The sequence below is a fragment of the Suillus subalutaceus genome (assembly GCF_016647625.1).
Source record: "Suillus subalutaceus strain FC151 chromosome Unknown DFJ58scaffold_16, whole genome shotgun sequence".
Taxonomy (NCBI): domain Eukaryota; kingdom Fungi; phylum Basidiomycota; class Agaricomycetes; order Boletales; family Suillaceae; genus Suillus; species Suillus subalutaceus.
This window is the reverse complement of record NW_024540265.1, coordinates 301932-317510: the sequence shown is the minus strand read 5'-3', so window position 1 is coordinate 317510 and position 15579 is coordinate 301932. Positions and strand designations below refer to the sequence as shown.

The 15579-nt window shown below is 47.0% G+C and overlaps 7 protein-coding genes across 7 annotated transcripts; 5 read left to right on the top strand and 2 right to left on the bottom strand.

Annotated features, from left to right (window-relative positions):
* Window positions 1-542: 542 nt before the first annotated feature.
* DFJ58DRAFT_911671 (uncharacterized protein) lies at window positions 543-2402 on the bottom strand (the record flags this gene model as incomplete). The annotated part of the gene is made up of 9 exons (XM_041395241.1): window positions 543-675; window positions 729-905; window positions 957-1080; window positions 1184-1332; window positions 1385-1749; window positions 1797-1817; window positions 1936-1981; window positions 2034-2197; window positions 2258-2402. 8 exons carry the CDS (start codon window positions 2400-2402, stop codon window positions 759-761), a joined length of 1161 nt encoding a protein of 386 aa, XP_041247961.1. The 3' UTR covers window positions 543-675; window positions 729-758.
* A 249-nt stretch (window positions 2403-2651) lies between these two features.
* Window positions 2652-3149, top strand: DFJ58DRAFT_838241 (uncharacterized protein; the record flags this gene model as incomplete). Its single annotated transcript, XM_041392443.1, has 3 exons — window positions 2652-2662; window positions 2713-2803; window positions 2853-3149. The coding sequence occupies 3 exons, from the start codon at window positions 2652-2654 to the stop codon at window positions 3147-3149; spliced, it is 399 nt and encodes a 132-aa protein (XP_041247960.1).
* An 868-nt stretch (window positions 3150-4017) lies between these two features.
* On the top strand, window positions 4018-6944 carry DFJ58DRAFT_904528 (uncharacterized protein; the record flags this gene model as incomplete). The annotated part of the gene is given in 11 exon segments (XM_041394914.1): window positions 4018-4334; window positions 4389-4467; window positions 4532-4849; window positions 4902-4998; window positions 5031-5207; window positions 5254-5412; window positions 5456-5741; window positions 5793-6136; window positions 6179-6521; window positions 6541-6617; window positions 6672-6944. 11 exon segments carry the CDS (start codon window positions 4018-4020, stop codon window positions 6854-6856), a joined length of 2382 nt encoding a protein of 793 aa, XP_041247959.1. The 3' UTR covers window positions 6857-6944.
* Window positions 6945-7254: 310 nt separating this feature from the next.
* DFJ58DRAFT_654415 (uncharacterized protein) lies at window positions 7255-7572 on the top strand (the record flags this gene model as incomplete). The annotated part of the gene is made up of 1 exon (XM_041381786.1): window positions 7255-7572. A coding segment is annotated over one exon (318 nt), but the record flags the coding sequence as incomplete, so codon positions are not given.
* A 218-nt stretch (window positions 7573-7790) lies between these two features.
* Window positions 7791-8615, top strand: DFJ58DRAFT_654437 (uncharacterized protein; the record flags this gene model as incomplete). The annotated part of the gene is made up of 2 exons (XM_041381790.1): window positions 7791-8045; window positions 8103-8615. Coding segments are annotated over 2 exons (768 nt in total), but the record flags the coding sequence as incomplete, so codon positions are not given.
* A 1524-nt stretch (window positions 8616-10139) lies between these two features.
* DFJ58DRAFT_742948 (uncharacterized protein) lies at window positions 10140-11998 on the bottom strand (the record flags this gene model as incomplete). The annotated part of the gene is made up of 13 exons (XM_041387231.1): window positions 11777-11998; window positions 11690-11722; window positions 11614-11638; window positions 11550-11559; window positions 11459-11497; window positions 11377-11405; window positions 11304-11317; window positions 11227-11255; window positions 10996-11055; window positions 10798-10939; window positions 10517-10745; window positions 10413-10461; window positions 10140-10360 (listed from the first exon to the last, which is right to left on the bottom strand). The coding sequence occupies exons 1-13, from the start codon at window positions 11889-11891 to the stop codon at window positions 10142-10144; spliced, it is 993 nt and encodes a 330-aa protein (XP_041247956.1). The 5' UTR covers window positions 11892-11998.
* A 1793-nt stretch (window positions 11999-13791) lies between these two features.
* Window positions 13792-14657, top strand: DFJ58DRAFT_129653 (uncharacterized protein). Its single transcript, XM_041378771.1, has 2 exons — window positions 13792-14456; window positions 14511-14657. The coding sequence occupies exons 1-2, from the start codon at window positions 13911-13913 to the stop codon at window positions 14562-14564; spliced, it is 600 nt and encodes a 199-aa protein (XP_041247955.1). The 5' UTR covers window positions 13792-13910; the 3' UTR covers window positions 14565-14657.
* The last annotated feature ends 922 nt before the right edge of the window (window positions 14658-15579 follow it).

Here is a 15579-nt window from a genome sequence, read left to right as displayed (position 1 = left end):
TAATAGACCTTGATTTCTTGATCGAGGCCACCTCTGCTCAACATCACATCAGACATGTTGAGCTAGCAAAGATTGTTGATGTTCATCCAGCAACATTACGGCGCTACATGCGTCAACACAGCATTGAAAGGTGCTATTCCAACCTTCGTGACCGTGACCTTGATGCTTTGGTGAAGATATTCAAATGTCGTACATCAGGAAAAAAAACCTTTGACTACAGGGAGCTATATAGTCATTATAGTACCTGTAGTCTGGTTTGTCAAGTGTCTAATACAACGAGCTATATAGCCGCGCCGCGAACTATATAGTGCTACAGCAACTCCTGTAGCTCGTTGTAGCAACCAACTACAGGTGCTACAGAATGCTATATGTGCTACAAATTACTACACGTTCGAGCTACAGGTAGCTACAGGTAGCTACACACTGCTACTGTAGCTCCCGCAATATAGATCAGGCCACTGACTGGAAATCAACAAAACAGAATCAATTAATGTGCTATAGTGCGTGAGCATGTATACAATCATCGAGATATAGTAGCCGCCTTAATCACCACCCCCTTCTTCTTGTGCTTCTTGAGCCTCGTCTTCGTGCTCTCGAATAGCTTCATCAAAAACGTCATCTGTGAAGCTCTTGATAGTCACTGCTGCCATGAATGGATCCACACCAGCGTGCATCCTTTTTATGAATGTCAGTTTGGATGATGAACGACATAACGAAGAAAAAAATACCGAGCGACGTCGAGAAGATTGACACCAATTTTACCGAGCAGTTTGTAAGCAGCAGTCCGCTCGTCGAACCGCTGCAGGGAGTCGAGATGGAGATGGTAGACCAGGGGAGTAAGCAAGCGACGAAAATTTGATGTCCTCCTTTAGTCCAGTCATCCACTCGTCGATGCAGCATTCAATCTGTCAGATCTCAGTTGCAGTACAAGCGTCTGAATCACTGAATACACTCACTGCTGTGAGTATAAGCGCAATGGTTTGAACGGGTAAAGGATCGAAGTATTTAGCATGTACTATACCCTCGTCGCATCGGTTTGCGAACCACATATGATTCATCGCCTCCTGGATTAATCCTGGTCTTGTATATGCCACGTTTCATTTCCCAGTCCTTTTGATCCGCCAGTCAGACGTTCACTAAGGATGGTAAATTTGAATTTAAACACGCACCTTAAAAACAAAACTGTGATCCTTCCTTGAGAGACTCAGCCAGGTCACGGTTTTGCTTGATGGCGGGTATAGATCTGCTTGCACGGAAGCCAAAGAACAAGGCCGTCAGTGTGCGCATCTTTGTTTTAAGCTCCCCGCGCACTTGTGATGTGCACCTCGTCATCTATATGCAACAGAAAATCAAGTAGGGCAAGGACACAGACACTGAGACGTACCATTTTGACGAGAGAAGGAGTAAGTTGGATGGTAAGCTCTGCCATGTTACACGCCTCGCGCCAGGCATCCTTTGCTAGCTTGGTCTCAATGATCAGTGTCTCTGGAAAAGGTGCGCGAGTCACGACTAGACAGCAGGTAGATAGACGTGGCAGAGGCTGAGCAAATCCTTGGTGACTTGGTGCAAATCGCTGGCCTTTAACCGTTGGCAGTGGACCTTTATTGAAATTCATGTCAGTATCGAGGACCTCCGAGTCCTCCAGTTTGTGCTTGGTGCCGACAAAAGCTTCGTCCACTTCGTCATGATCATCGGGAGTGTTGTCCGCTGCGACAATCAGACTCGTTCTCAATGTCGTCGTGGTCCATGCTATCGACGTAGTTGTTCGAATCAGTTGCTGTCGCTGCTGCCCTCACTGTCACTGTCGTTTGTGGACGCTGAAAAAGTGTGTTAGTTTAAGATATATACAGGATAATACATAGTACCTTTCTGTGGCTTCATATGGATCTTACTCGTGGGTTTTCGGGCCAAGACAGTTGGAGGGGTCTTGCTCACACTGTATGTGAGTGCCTGTCTTGTAGGTACACTGCAGGTCCGAAAACTATTATGTAGTTGTGAGTAACATGGAGCGCCTGAACAAATAAGACACTGACCATGTTGTCTTCGTCCCTGTCAGCATCGCTGAGAAGCCCAGCAGGCTCGCTGTCGAATACCTCAGGATGTGTTCGGTATGTAGTGCGCAGTGCCTTTAAGTCGCGCTTCTTCATCTTCGTTTCTAAGGCTTGTTGGCGTTCTTCTCCTCGACGAGCTTTTAAAACTGTTGAGCAGAAACATGTAAGTGAGCGCAAGCATTCATGTTGTGCTTGATATAACTTACTTCGATATGTTTCTTTTTCAGTTGGCCGACGTTGCCGACCACTTGCGGTGCGTCCCGCGGTCGACACCATCTCTGCACGTAGGCTCTCCTGGGCCTTCAAAAGTGCCGTTTTGCCTCCCTTTTTGGAGGGGGCTTTTGCGGGCATGATAGATGGTAGTCAGTAGAAATAACGACGACAGAAGGAGGGGGTATGCATGCCTTTAAAAACCCTACAGTGGCGTCGGATCAACAAACAATTTTTGAGTTTTGTTGATCGAGTTTTGTTGATCACAAAGTTAAAGTTTTGAACTGACCAAGCAGGTGTCAATATAATGGCATAAATAAGAGGGACGGGGATGACTTCTCCTTTCAAACATACAATCGATACTCCAGCGAAATCGATACTACAGCCAAAATGAATAAATTGTAAGTGGCTGCCTTCTCCAATGCTCGCCTCACACTCACCGATGTTGTAGTTCAGCGTTCATGTCGTCGAATGACTCAGACGACGTGAAGCCGAACATCTTGTTATTGAACGGAGCTGAAGAGAAACCGAACACGCTTGAAGTCAGCAAAAGGTGATACTCAACCATAAACCATGACAAACACTAACCAGTCATCAGGCCCTGTACCTCCTCCAAGTCGACCATTTCACGTGGTCGTTGCTCCAGGACGGGCTAGGGAGGTACCTCATACGCCAAGGGAGGTTAAGCCTGCCCTTGATATTCAGTTTCCATTGGCGCCATATCGCCAAACTCCAGGACCCATCAAAATGTCGCAGACCTACCTGCGAACACTTGTCCTAGAGCGCTGGGATGCAGAGATTAGGCTGTGTGATGAGTCATGCAGAGCTGCAGCTCTCAGAGCACATACAAGGTCCTGTTGCTCACCAAAATTTGGTGCTGGGAGATGATAACGGTGCTGATGGAATGCTGAAAAAAAGCGGTGTGAGGAGTCACGCAAGGTTCAACTGTTGGAGCTCTTACTTGCGGCTCATGGCATTACTACCCTAGCTTAGTTGTCAGTTAGTTTTAGTCAAGTGTCATTCGGAATAAGGGTGCACCGTGTGTATCGCCTTTATTTTCAATGATGTTCGAGTCAATCTCCATATTATGAACTGTAGTCCGTGACAGTAGTTGGTCACATCGCTGCAAACGACTTTCGTGTTAGTCACAATTAGGGCCGGTATGAGGACTCACTTGAGGGTCGGCCTGGTCTAGACTCAAACTGGGCAGCAGCAGTAACCAGGCGCTGCGCCACAACTAGATCCGGGCACCAATGAGGCGAGTACCATAGAAATTAGAAGACGCTTACATGTATGCCAGTCGAATGGCAGTAGCACTTCAAGGTCATGAACTCGAATATAGTCCGATCTTGGTCTCTGCGAGTCCAAGAAGGAGGACCTTCTGGAACTGTGGTTTGTGTATGCCAGTCGAATGGCGGTAGGTCTTGGAACTTTGAGTATGGTGGTAGGTCATGAAACTTCGAATATAGTCCTGATTTTGGTCTCCGCAAGTCCAAGAAGGAGTTGACCTTCTGGAACGCGGTTTGAGCCTGAACAGGATAGCGTTAGCGTGTTTTTTTTTCCATTTTTGTGGCGTCAACATACTTAGGGCCGGCACACACATACTTAACACAAGTTTCGTGTCAATCGCACCGTCAATCACACCGGACAACCCAGCATGCCCCACTGTGTATTCTGTGGGAAGGTAACGACTACACCCGAGGGTCTCAAGAGACACATTGTAGGGCGTCCTGAATGTCGAACACAGTATGAATCAATGATCAAAGAAGTAGAGGCAGAGAACTTAGACGACGCACCAGATGTTGACTTCCCCCATCAAGATGCAGCTCCAGGCCATGTTCACCCACGCCCGTCTCCAGATACAGACGATAACCCAGCGCTCAGCAAGACTCGTCGTGTTAGAGTCGAGGAAGTCGAAGATGAAGAAGGGATGTCGTTCACCAACAACGGCCGATATTTCAAACGTCGGACGGATGCTGGCTGGGCACTGCATGAGGGGGAGACAAGTTTTGAAAAATATAGAACATACCAAGAGGAAGAGGGTGAGGATCCATGGTCGCCTTTTGAGGACGAGTAAGTGCTTGAATGCGCCGGCAAAGCATCTACTAAATAGATATCACTCACCAGGGAAGAGTGGGATCTGGCCCACTGGCTCGTCAAGAACCTTGGTCAGACGCGGACCGAAGAATTCCTGAAACTGCCCATAGTAAGTGCAGTGTTGATCAAACGTTGATCAAAATTTGAACTTACAATATTGATACCCTAACCAGACACAAAACCGCAGCAGACTTTCGTTTCATAACAACCGCTCGTTCTTGCAGCGCGTTGACAAACTTCCACGCGGCCCAGGATGGAGTTGTAAGAAGGTGACTGTGCGTGGAAACATCGAGGATGAGAAAGGCGAGATGTTGCAAGAAGAGGTTGAATTGTGGAGCCGGGACCCTGTAGAATGCGTGAAAGAGCTCATTGGCAATCCTGCCTTCAAAGAACATATGGCGTACTCACCTGCAAAAGCTTATGCAGACCGTGCGGGGCAACATAGAGTCATCGACGAGATGTGGACAGGAGACTGGTGGGGCGAGAAACAGGTAAGACTATTTGAAAGGGAGCGACAAAGTAACGGACTGACCTCGCACACAGAACGCCTTGCCAGAGGGTGCAACGATAGCACCAATCATTCTATCTTCAGACAAAACATCGTTGTCGCAGTTCCGAGGGGATAAGTCAGGCATGGCCAGTGTACATGTCCATTGGGAAACATCGCTAAAGCAAAAAGGCGCCAAGCATCAGCACGCGCAACCATCCTCATTGGTTACTTACCAGCTAGCAAACTTGACTGTTTCACCCCCGATGCACGCTCCTTGGCTGGATACCGCCTCTTCCACCATTGCATGACTCTACTGCTCCAACCTCTCATCGGTGCTGGAAATGACTGGTGTCGAGATGGTGTGTGCGGACTCGTGGGTTCGTCGTGTCTACCCGATTCTTGCAGCATATGTCGCCGATTTCCCGGAACAGTGTTTGGTCAGTTGTTGCAAAGAGAACCGATGTCCGAAGTGCCTTGTAGCAGCAAATGAGCGAGGGGATGCACTCAACTCGGCAATGCGTGATCCAGAGTCAACAAAAGAAATCTTGCACAAGCGCAAGATTGGTCAGCATCCTCAGGAATTCGAGGCCAATGGTCTACGCGCCAGTTTACAAGCCTTTCTGGGCTGATCTGCCTCACGCAGACATTTTTCTAGCTTTCACACCCGACCTTCTGCATCAACTTCACAAGGGTGTGTTCAAAGACCACCTTGTGAAGTGGTGCATCGATATCATTGGCGAGGACGAAATGGATGCACGTTTCAAGGCGATCCCGAATTATCCTGGCCTTCGACACTTCAAGAAAGGGATATCGAGTGTGAAGCAGTGGACAGGACGCGAACATAAAGAGATGCAGCGAGTATTTGTTGGCTTGTTGAGCGGGGCAGTACCTAGGTGTGTGTTTATCGAGTCGTTAAGATGATGCCTTGACGTCATGCCTGGCAGTCGTGTTTTGGTGGTTGCACGATCTATTCTCGACTTCTCGTATTATGCCCAGCTGCACATTCAGACGACTGAGTCCCTCGATGCCCTACAAAACGCCCTGACTGTATTTCACGCAAATAAAGACATCCTCAAGGAGCTCGCTGTTCGAGAGCATTTTAACATACCGAAATTACACCAGCTCTCTCATTACGTGCAGTCCATCACATTGTTTGGCGCAGCTGACGGGTTTAACACAGAACTTCCCGAGCGCTTGCACATTGATTTCGCAAAGGACTCATACCGTGCTAGCAATAAACGGGACTACGAGGAACAGATGGCTTTGTGGCTGCAACGCCAGGAAGCCTGTGTTTATACGTAGCGCATACCTGGATTGGTTGTCTCAACAGCCTCACTCAAATGCCACACGACGTCGACTGCAGATTCAGACACGGACTCAGAGTCGGAAACACCACATCTTCCCGCAGCTGAACCACTTCAACCAACCCATGTCCTTGCAAAAGTCCCTGTGCATCCTCACCAATCTGTTCACACCATCATAACAGCACACGGTGCTACTGAGTTCCTCCCTGCTCTCCGTTCCTTCTTACTCAAGAATCTCCCGCGCAACACCATAGTCCCTGGTCTTCAAGACCGCTTCGATCTTTATCGTCAAGTGGTGATTGTGACGCCACCAGATTTACGAGTTAGCGACATGCCAAAGCGAAGGCGCATCAGAGCAACTCCAGAAAAGTTGCCGTCAGGCCGGAAGCCTGGTATCCCCAGCCCAGTTTGACATGGCATTGATAGCAGACAGGCCTCGCTCTTCGCATTTGCATACTCTTGAAGGTATTTTTTTGCTGAGTTTCTCAGCGGTCAATTTTGATAATAGTCTTGTTGCAGGTGTACGAGTAGCCCAAGTTCGCGCTATTTTCACCCTACCTCGCCAGTTCGGCGCATATCCCAGAGCCCTCGCTTATGTCGAGTGGTTCACACCTTTCAAACCACCCGACCCTTCCTCTCGAATGCGACAGGTCTCGCGCTCAACCCGCCAACTTCGGCGCAACTGCTGCTGTAGTCCACGTTGACGAAATTGTGCGGCCGTGCCATTTAATACCGAGGATGGGACAGTCAGTAGATTTGAGGTTGAGAAGCGGGAATGCATACTGAGGTGGCGAACGATTTTTATTTCAACGAGTTCATTGATGGCGAAATGTTTTGCGCATGTGTTATAAAGTAATTAGCTACAACGACAGTGTCTAATACATACTACGGTTGCACCTGTAGCTGCCTGTAGCCGCAGTGGTAGCTCCTGTAGCTACCTGTAGCACCCCCCAACCATATAGCCGCCTGTAGCATGGCTTAAGACTATATAGCGCTATATAGGTCACTGTAGCATAAGCCGTGCCTACATAGTGCTACTGTGCCTAAAAAGTGCTATATAGCTGTCACCCGAGCTACAGCATTTTGGGTTTTTTCCTGATGTAGACCGGAGTCTGGGTTTCGGTACCTTGTTGGTTTTCTTCGACAACAAGGTGTCCGTGTACAACATAGGCGAATTTGGCAATCCCTACAACGAGTTGACAGAATTGGACGCCAATTCAGACGCCAACAAATTATTCGAAGAAGGAAATATAAAGTTAAGCGTTCCAATGCTCTTTGGCATTTGGATGGGCACCATAAGATGATTCGGTGGGGATTCGTTGTCCATGGATTTATTGATGGTTACTGCAGAACAGCATGTCACAAGTCCGAGTTGAAGTCATCAGAAATTAATCATGGCTCGTCCAGGTGGTTGCACTAGAAACGAGCACAAATAATCGTGCTACAACAGTTCTCGATTTGTTTCTCAAAGCACAAGAAGAGTATGGTATGCCATCACGTATGCGAGGTGACCGTCGTGGTGAAAATATTGATATTGCCACTTATATGGTCATGTGAAACGGCCCAAATCATGGCTTGTTTATGTGGGGATCATAAGCCTAGTATCATCATTTGATCCTTTGGGTGTTTTTCTCACACAAGTACCACAGGTCAACTCAAAATTCGAGGATTGAGCGCCTCTGGGTTGAAGTAGGAACACAATTTGTGAGACATTGGAGGGCATTCTTTAGCCGTTTGGAAAGACTGCACAGGCTCGATATTGAGCAAACAGGTCATTTGTGGCTTCTCCAAAATCTATTCTTGGATGCTATCAATGACAACTGTAAGACCTTTCGTGAAGAATGGAACCTTCATCCAATTGCTGGCCCATCAACAAACAATAAGAGTCCACAAGTGAGATTTCACATCAAAAATTTGAACATAAAGTAACTGACACCATATTCATCACAGGATTTGCGACTGATAAGCCAGGCAACACTTGGTATTTACCGAGACAATTGTGATGGAGTTCATCCAGACACAATTGAACAATACTATGGCACTCATGGGCGAGAGCAGACTCGTCATCATGGGCAGACTGGTGCTGGCCATCCTGATGACGAAGACACTAATTCGGAGGATCAGCTCATCTTACAGATAGAAGAAGACCAGGAACGGAATATTCGACATGCTGCTGTTGAAGTTCCCGGAAAGAAAAGCCCCTTTGAGACTCAGCATGACGAAAACCTTTTTTTTTCAACAGTCGAGCAAATAGTTACTGAGGGCATTGTACCGGAAGGTTATGGCTTGCTCCCTGATGAGCAAGGTGATGATGCAGCCATGATTGAAGTCTTACAATTTGGAAGGCGCAGAACAAAATCAATTACCATCTCGTTAAGTGATCCTATCTGGGAAGCTCATGCAACACTTTGGTGTCAAGGGTTATCAGCATTATCTTTGTTCGAAACAGAAGGATACTTGTAGTTACATGTAGTGAATGAATAAGCTTAGAAATTGATGAGACTTATGAGTCAATAACCAATGCTTATGCAAAATAAAAAAATCTATGACCCACACTGATTTGTTCTCCCGAACCATCTTTACTTCATTCCACACACTGCTATGTCTGATCGCTGTGAAGTATACTGCCGAGACTTTTGTCAGGGAGGGCAAGCCTGCACCTGTGAATGCTTCACCCCACCCTCTAATCCCGATGCTCCGTACTACTGTCGAGAATGCCAACATGGCTTTAGCAAGCATCCCAAAGCTCTGGATCCTACAAGAGACGCACCTCGAAAGCAAGATGGAACCACATCTGGAAAAAGAGACTTGTCAGCATATTCAAGGAAAAGACCAGCGCCGCAGGGTCTGCAGCAAGATCCTTGCAATCTGCTGCCTCTTCCAAAAGCATGCTTGATCAGAAGATAGGTGTCGAGCAAGCAAGAGATGAAGTCATGAATGGATATAGAACTGGTTTAAATTCGCAGAACAATAAGGTGCGCAATACACAATGACAGATGTGCGGCACTTACAAGTCAGAGCAGTTGCAATTTCGTCGTGTTACCAGTAAAGCAAGCTAAGCCGTGCCTACATAGTGCTACTGTGCCTAAAAAGCGCTATATAGCTGTCACCCGAGCTACGGCATTTTGGGTTTTTTCCTGATGTCTGATGCTGATGGTGCTGCGGCTATGTCCCGCTCAGCGAGTGCGTGACCTCGTGTTTTGACCTGCTTACCCGACGCTGATGGTGCTGTGACTATGTCCTGTTCTCAGTCCGTGCGTAATCTTCTGCTTTGACCTGCTTACTTGACGCTAATGGTGCTGCGGCCGTGTCCCGCTTTCAGCGAGTACGTGACCTTGCCTTGTGACTTACTTACCCAACACTAATGGTGTTATTGCCGTGTTCCTCTCTCAGTTAGTGCGTGATCTCGTCTTTCGACCTGCTTGTTGACGCTGATGGTGCCATGGCTATTTCTCCCTCTCAGCGAGTACGTGATTCCATCTTGTGACCTGCTTACCCGACGCTGATGGTGCCGCGGCCATGTTCCGCTCAGCGAGTGCGTGACCTCATGTTATGACCTGCTTACCTGACGCTGGTGGTGCTGCGACCGTCTCTTGTTCTCAGTCTGTGTGTAGTCTTCTGTTTTGACCTGCATACCCGACGCTGATGGTACTGCGGCTGTGTCCCGCTCTCAGCGAATGCGTGATCTCGTCTTGTCACCTGCCCGTATACCGTCATTTCCTCAATGATGTGATCCGACCATTGTCAGTATACCTTATCATGAATATCTAAGGATTATCCAGCATGTTTGGACTGCGAGCCATAAAGATGATAATCAAGTAACAGGAATTACATACTGGATGAGCTCAAGATAGTCCTATCCCAGACTCTCTTCCGTGCAGGTCGTTGTAGTCAATGCGCAGATGTATCTACAAGAAATACACATTCACGAATTCCACTAAGTCTAGAGACAAGCATTTAGTTGAATAGATATTTGAGGCGTACGCTAGTTAGGGGCAAGTATAGACCTCCTTCCTCAATTCGGAACCGTCAATCTCGGACTGCTCTAATTGCGGTGGCGAAGTCCAACAGACACATTCCTCGAATGCCACACTGTTATGTACGAATTTGTCGTTGGCATGCGTATCCCAAATACTGATGATGAAACGTGGCACGATAATCAATGGCGCGGTATCCTTATACAATAGTACGAGCTTCAGCACCACAATCTGTGCATGCATGCATTAGAACAGATCTGTCTAGATTCGCAGAAGATCATACCGGAGTGTGTGCCCACAATATCGCCATGATGGCTTGACTTGCCAAATTCCTAGTGTGATTCAATGAATGCCTTCAAAGAACACAGTAAACGAAGGGAAACTTACAGGACAAAGTATATGACATGATATCGAACGATCATTACCAAGTAGGTGTTGGGCTTCAATCTAGCTTCCTTTCGTTCTTTCAGGTGCTTGCCGAGGACGGCAATAGCAAGAACAACCAAGAGAATGTCATAGCATATGATGGGGATGGAAAAATATATCGCAGGCATGGGCCCGATGTGGTGGATTGTTGTGCACATCGTCACATTTGGAGTTAGCATTACTTCTTGCACTATGCAACTAGACATCAGCTTGCATGGAATTCAACCAAAATAGAAATTCACCTGACAACGCTGAGGGTCGGCTCCATAAAAATGCATCCATTACTACATAGAGCGCGACGACAGGTAGTAAAAAACCCCAGTAGAACATAAAGTATGAGCTTGGATTGGTTGTATAGGACGTAAAGACGCCAGATGAGAACAACTGCAAACGCAAGATCGGTAAGTGCAAAGGTGCGATAATGTATGGATATGACTTACCTTCCGCCAAGCAAAAATATACAGAAAAACCCCATTGCATGAACAGAAGCATACCATAACCTATTTCAATTTCATGATGAGCAAAGCTAGTTTCTGTTGAATACGATATACTCACAACTAAACAAGAGGTCAGCAGTAGATCAGGCCTAGGTGTAAAATGAACTTATGACGTACGGCTGATCAAATCTGGGTCAATCAAGAACTCTCTAGAGAAAGAATCGATACACTCACTGCTTCAGGTAGATAAATGAGACCTCCCCCTAGCGCTAGTCAGTTAATGATGTCTTAGTTGGTATCACGTCACGTACAGACGGCGCAAACCCTAGACGTCAGCGTCAACATATAATGTACCATTTGAAGAATACAACCACCGCGACGTACATTGCAAGGACAATACCAAAATATCGAACCTGACAGCAACAAAAATGAGAAACCAGGAAGCACTTTGGCGGGTGGAGCTCACAACAAGGTATAGATATGTCATCACTGACCACCGTCTTTTCTGCATAACCAGTCAGTTCTGGATCTTCATATCATTGGGGTTAAGCTCTAACCCAAACAAACGTGACCTGCGATAATATGATCATGAGCACTCGACGATGATGAAGGGACCCTCTCGTTACCTCTTTCTCGAGCTGAAGCACTAGATAATGTTACGCTCAGCTGCACTGCAAGGTTCATGGAGGCTACTGACGGTACTCATAGGTTATCAGGGTGATGATTACAACTGGAAAACGATGGAGTTCAGCATAATGGTTCGTTTCCAACAAGACTGACGAACCCGCTGTGTTGTTGTTCCAGTCAAGAGCATAAAGAGATTGTTCTAGTGTCGACATGAAACTGTGCAGATCAAATGGTGAATTCAAAGAGTGAGGGATGGGCTGCTGATCACCCATGTACAATACTTATAGGGCATGTCGGAATCTCGTTAACTTGTAAGGGTTGTGAACTTGTGGCGTCCTAATGAAAATTGTACGGCATCGTACCAAGCTTGCAGCGCCATACTTTTTCATTTAATGTCGTGAATCACTGTCCTCGATACTATCACCTGATTCGGAATGCACAATCGATGGGTAATGCACAATGCACTTCAGAGCTCACAACTCAACACATATTTCATTCGGAACAGCTGTAGAACAAGTATTAGCATATTCTCAATAAACCTACCAATTCAAAAATTTAAAATCGACGCTATGGAGCCTTCCCAAGATGAAACATTGCGCAAGTGTACCCACAATGAGTGATTTTTGGACACTAAAATGAAGATCCACCCAGATCCCATTAACCTATCAACATAAAAACTTCAACATATATAAAATACACCATTCTGAATCTACCCCAGGTGTTTCTATGTCAATAGACCGACAGCGCAGCGTGCTATTCACGATTCATGAGTGCAGCGTGACAGTCAGGCTAAATCAGGAAATCACACTGTCGGCTTGGTTGAGTCTCCGCTTTGTTGCATTTGGCAGAATCGGTGGCGTTGTCAAACGGTGTGGCTTTGAGCGCTGTCGGACTTTAGATACTCTTGTGTATTGGCATGTATTGGCCGTGGTGCCGCGCGTGACATAGCGTGACGAAATTGTGCATTCTATTGTGTTTTCGACATCTCAACTTCCGCTGCTGCCGCTGCAACAAGCTCGCAACAAAATAAAAAAAATTCTTGTTGGGCCTAATGCGCAGAGACCTAAGGTATACACTACAGTAGATCCGATACGAATATGTGTTGTTGTTGTGTTGCTATTCAGCAATGAGTGTAAATTATGCATTTCCCGTCGAATGATAGTAATTCGGTACCAACGGAAAGGCCCAACGGAAAGGTCCAACGGAAAAGTCGTAAGTATATGATCACACGGCTGCCAGTGACTTGAAGGGTCACCCTGTGTTACTGGTGGCTGTTACTGCTTCTTGGGCTAGATTCTGCCTTTCTGACCCTCTTGTTAGGTAGCATGGGCGGTAAAGTTATCTACCCTGATATGAATATGACCAGAAAACATCAAATGAGTCCCATCACCATCCATATAACCTTGACAAGCAAGTCAAGTGCGTGATTTTAAGGTCGAACTTCGAAATAAGCGAAGGGTTTGCATTGGACGTTAACTTGTTGACGTCCGTAAAGCAAAGTGGTCTCTTGCACAGACATAGTTACAATGTCTTTGAGGAAGACAACCGCGTTCGGCTATCTTACATTTATCATTGAGAATATGACTATTTGCGGAATAGAAATGACAGCCTGGCCCTCAAGGTGAGATTGGAGAGCAGGGACGATGGTCCAGGGAGCGGCACTGGGAAATAAGAGGGTAGAGTCATGAGCTCTAGCATGAGTGTATTTGGTCTTCTGAAAAAAATTATACTGTCTATCGAACATGGACAGAATGATCGGCCCCGGCATCGCTCAACCACCAAGATATTACCAAGTGGCCGCGCTGTTGACACTGTGCGCCACTACTCTTGGCGTGGCCAGGTCACTATTAATGACTAGGACTCAGTACTGAAGTACCCACCATCTGGTCATGTCGTGACTTGACATTGATATCTCACTATGACCGTGCGTCTGGAATGTCTGTATCTACAAGTTAAGTGAGTGGTGGAGTGCATGTAGAGTACGCACACGGGGGCCCGGGAGTCATGCGAATTGCTTACACGGGATCAACGTTCGAACGTTCGACAGTTCCGTCCTTAGATATGTTAGACATGTAGGATATTTACATCGTCAACGAGACCTACGCTCGGTTTTCTTCGAAGTCCTTTGTTTGGTACCCTTTGGTACTTTGGCGAGCTCCCCACCACGCTTCTCTTCTCCACTACTAAGTGCTTGTCTGTTGTCATTGACTGGAACTTATGGCCCGTACAATGTCACTTGCAATCCCAATCCAACATCAGATTCAGAATCCATTCAAAGTGCTGATCTAGGCATGCTTGCGGCAAGTTCAATTCTGTACATACTCAGGCGGTACATACACGAGGCTTGTATATGCATGATTGGGCTGTGTTGTACGCACTGGCAGCTGCCTGTTAAGTATATCGACCACCTTCCTTCTCCGCATCACTACGTCTCACCTACCCTCAACCCATCTGATCAAAATGCCCTTTTCGCGGGTCAAGGATTTCATCAAGGACTTCGATCTGGCCAAAGTACTCACTGTTCGATCGAGGCGCCAACACAGAACGGACGCACGCAACGTAGTTCGACGACTGCCCACCATGAAGGCGATGACTTCATCTCTGCAGACATCACTGACGACTTTCGCTTCGTTTCACCTCTCTATTCTAATTCATTGCCGAGAGAACCGGGTCCGGAATTCTCCACCAATGCATCTTCCACCAGATGCTCCTGGGGCGAATCCTCTGCCCGCAAAGCTCCGACATGGTTCAGACATTTTACCCTTTGTACAGGCCGTTGCGGGTCCTATTCCCCTATAGAGCGACGGGCGCAATACCAAGCGGTTACATACCGATGGGTAAGCATTATGGGCGAATCATCTAAGCGCATATACTCATCGGACGAATTCCAGACGTGCTTGTCCTTTCCGACACCTATCAATTTAGGAGGGTCAAACACATTCTAACCGAAACTTCAAGACTTGGACGCTCAACACTGCACGGGAGGTCTTTGCACTGTACCTTGCAGTCTGGGTTGTTTTTAAACACTTCCGTGAATTGCAATAACCATGGACAGGATGGTCCATTCCGGACTCGACGGTGTTATCAAAAACACGCTCACTTTCTTTTGTAGCGTGAGTTCGATATTTGCATGTGATCAGGTTTTTCGCTGACATTTCGCATCAGCTAGGTCTACAACCTTTCCTATCTCAACCTTGCCTCGGTGTCTGTGGTATATGACTGATATCTGCATCTGGCCACCGCTGATCGTCTTCTGCAGGATCTGTGGTTGGGGCTTCCTGCGACTTTTTCATTCAACGACCCCTCGTCCTTTGCGTTCGGTATGAAACAGTTGCTTTGCAGGAACGCGCATGCGCATCGATTGACCATGCGCGGTACCTCAGTACTTAGTGACGAGTGCACTAATCGAGCAGAATCTATCGATTGGGTGTTTCGATGAGATTTGTAAGAGACGTCTGAACAGAATTTGGTGTTACAATACTACTTTTCCCAAACGCGATTGTGGCCGAGCGTAAGACAAAAAAAAGCGCACGGGACAGGGAAATCATCGAGTAGAAGACCTCATGACTAACATGAAGACAACTAAAGAAAAATCTGCAGCAGCTCACTGCATGCGTACATATCCAATACAGCACTAGCGATCTGATGTGCTGTCGGCATTGTATATGGGGACATCCGACAGGTAGAGGTGAATGGTTGGTCCCAAGAGAATAACGAGCTGGTTCCCATCAGTCAACCGCCACTGTCGGAAATGCAACCATGTGCGAAGACGATGTGTGCGATGTCCCTGGACCAACATGACAACATTCCTCGATTTTGATGAGGAGCTTACCGATATGTGAGGACACGCGGACCATTTCCCCCCACCCTGCCAGTCGTTAATGTATCGCTTTGCGAAATGGATTTCTGGACGCACTTTACTGAGATCGTCACTCCCCGAAAAAATTCCAAACTTCTCCA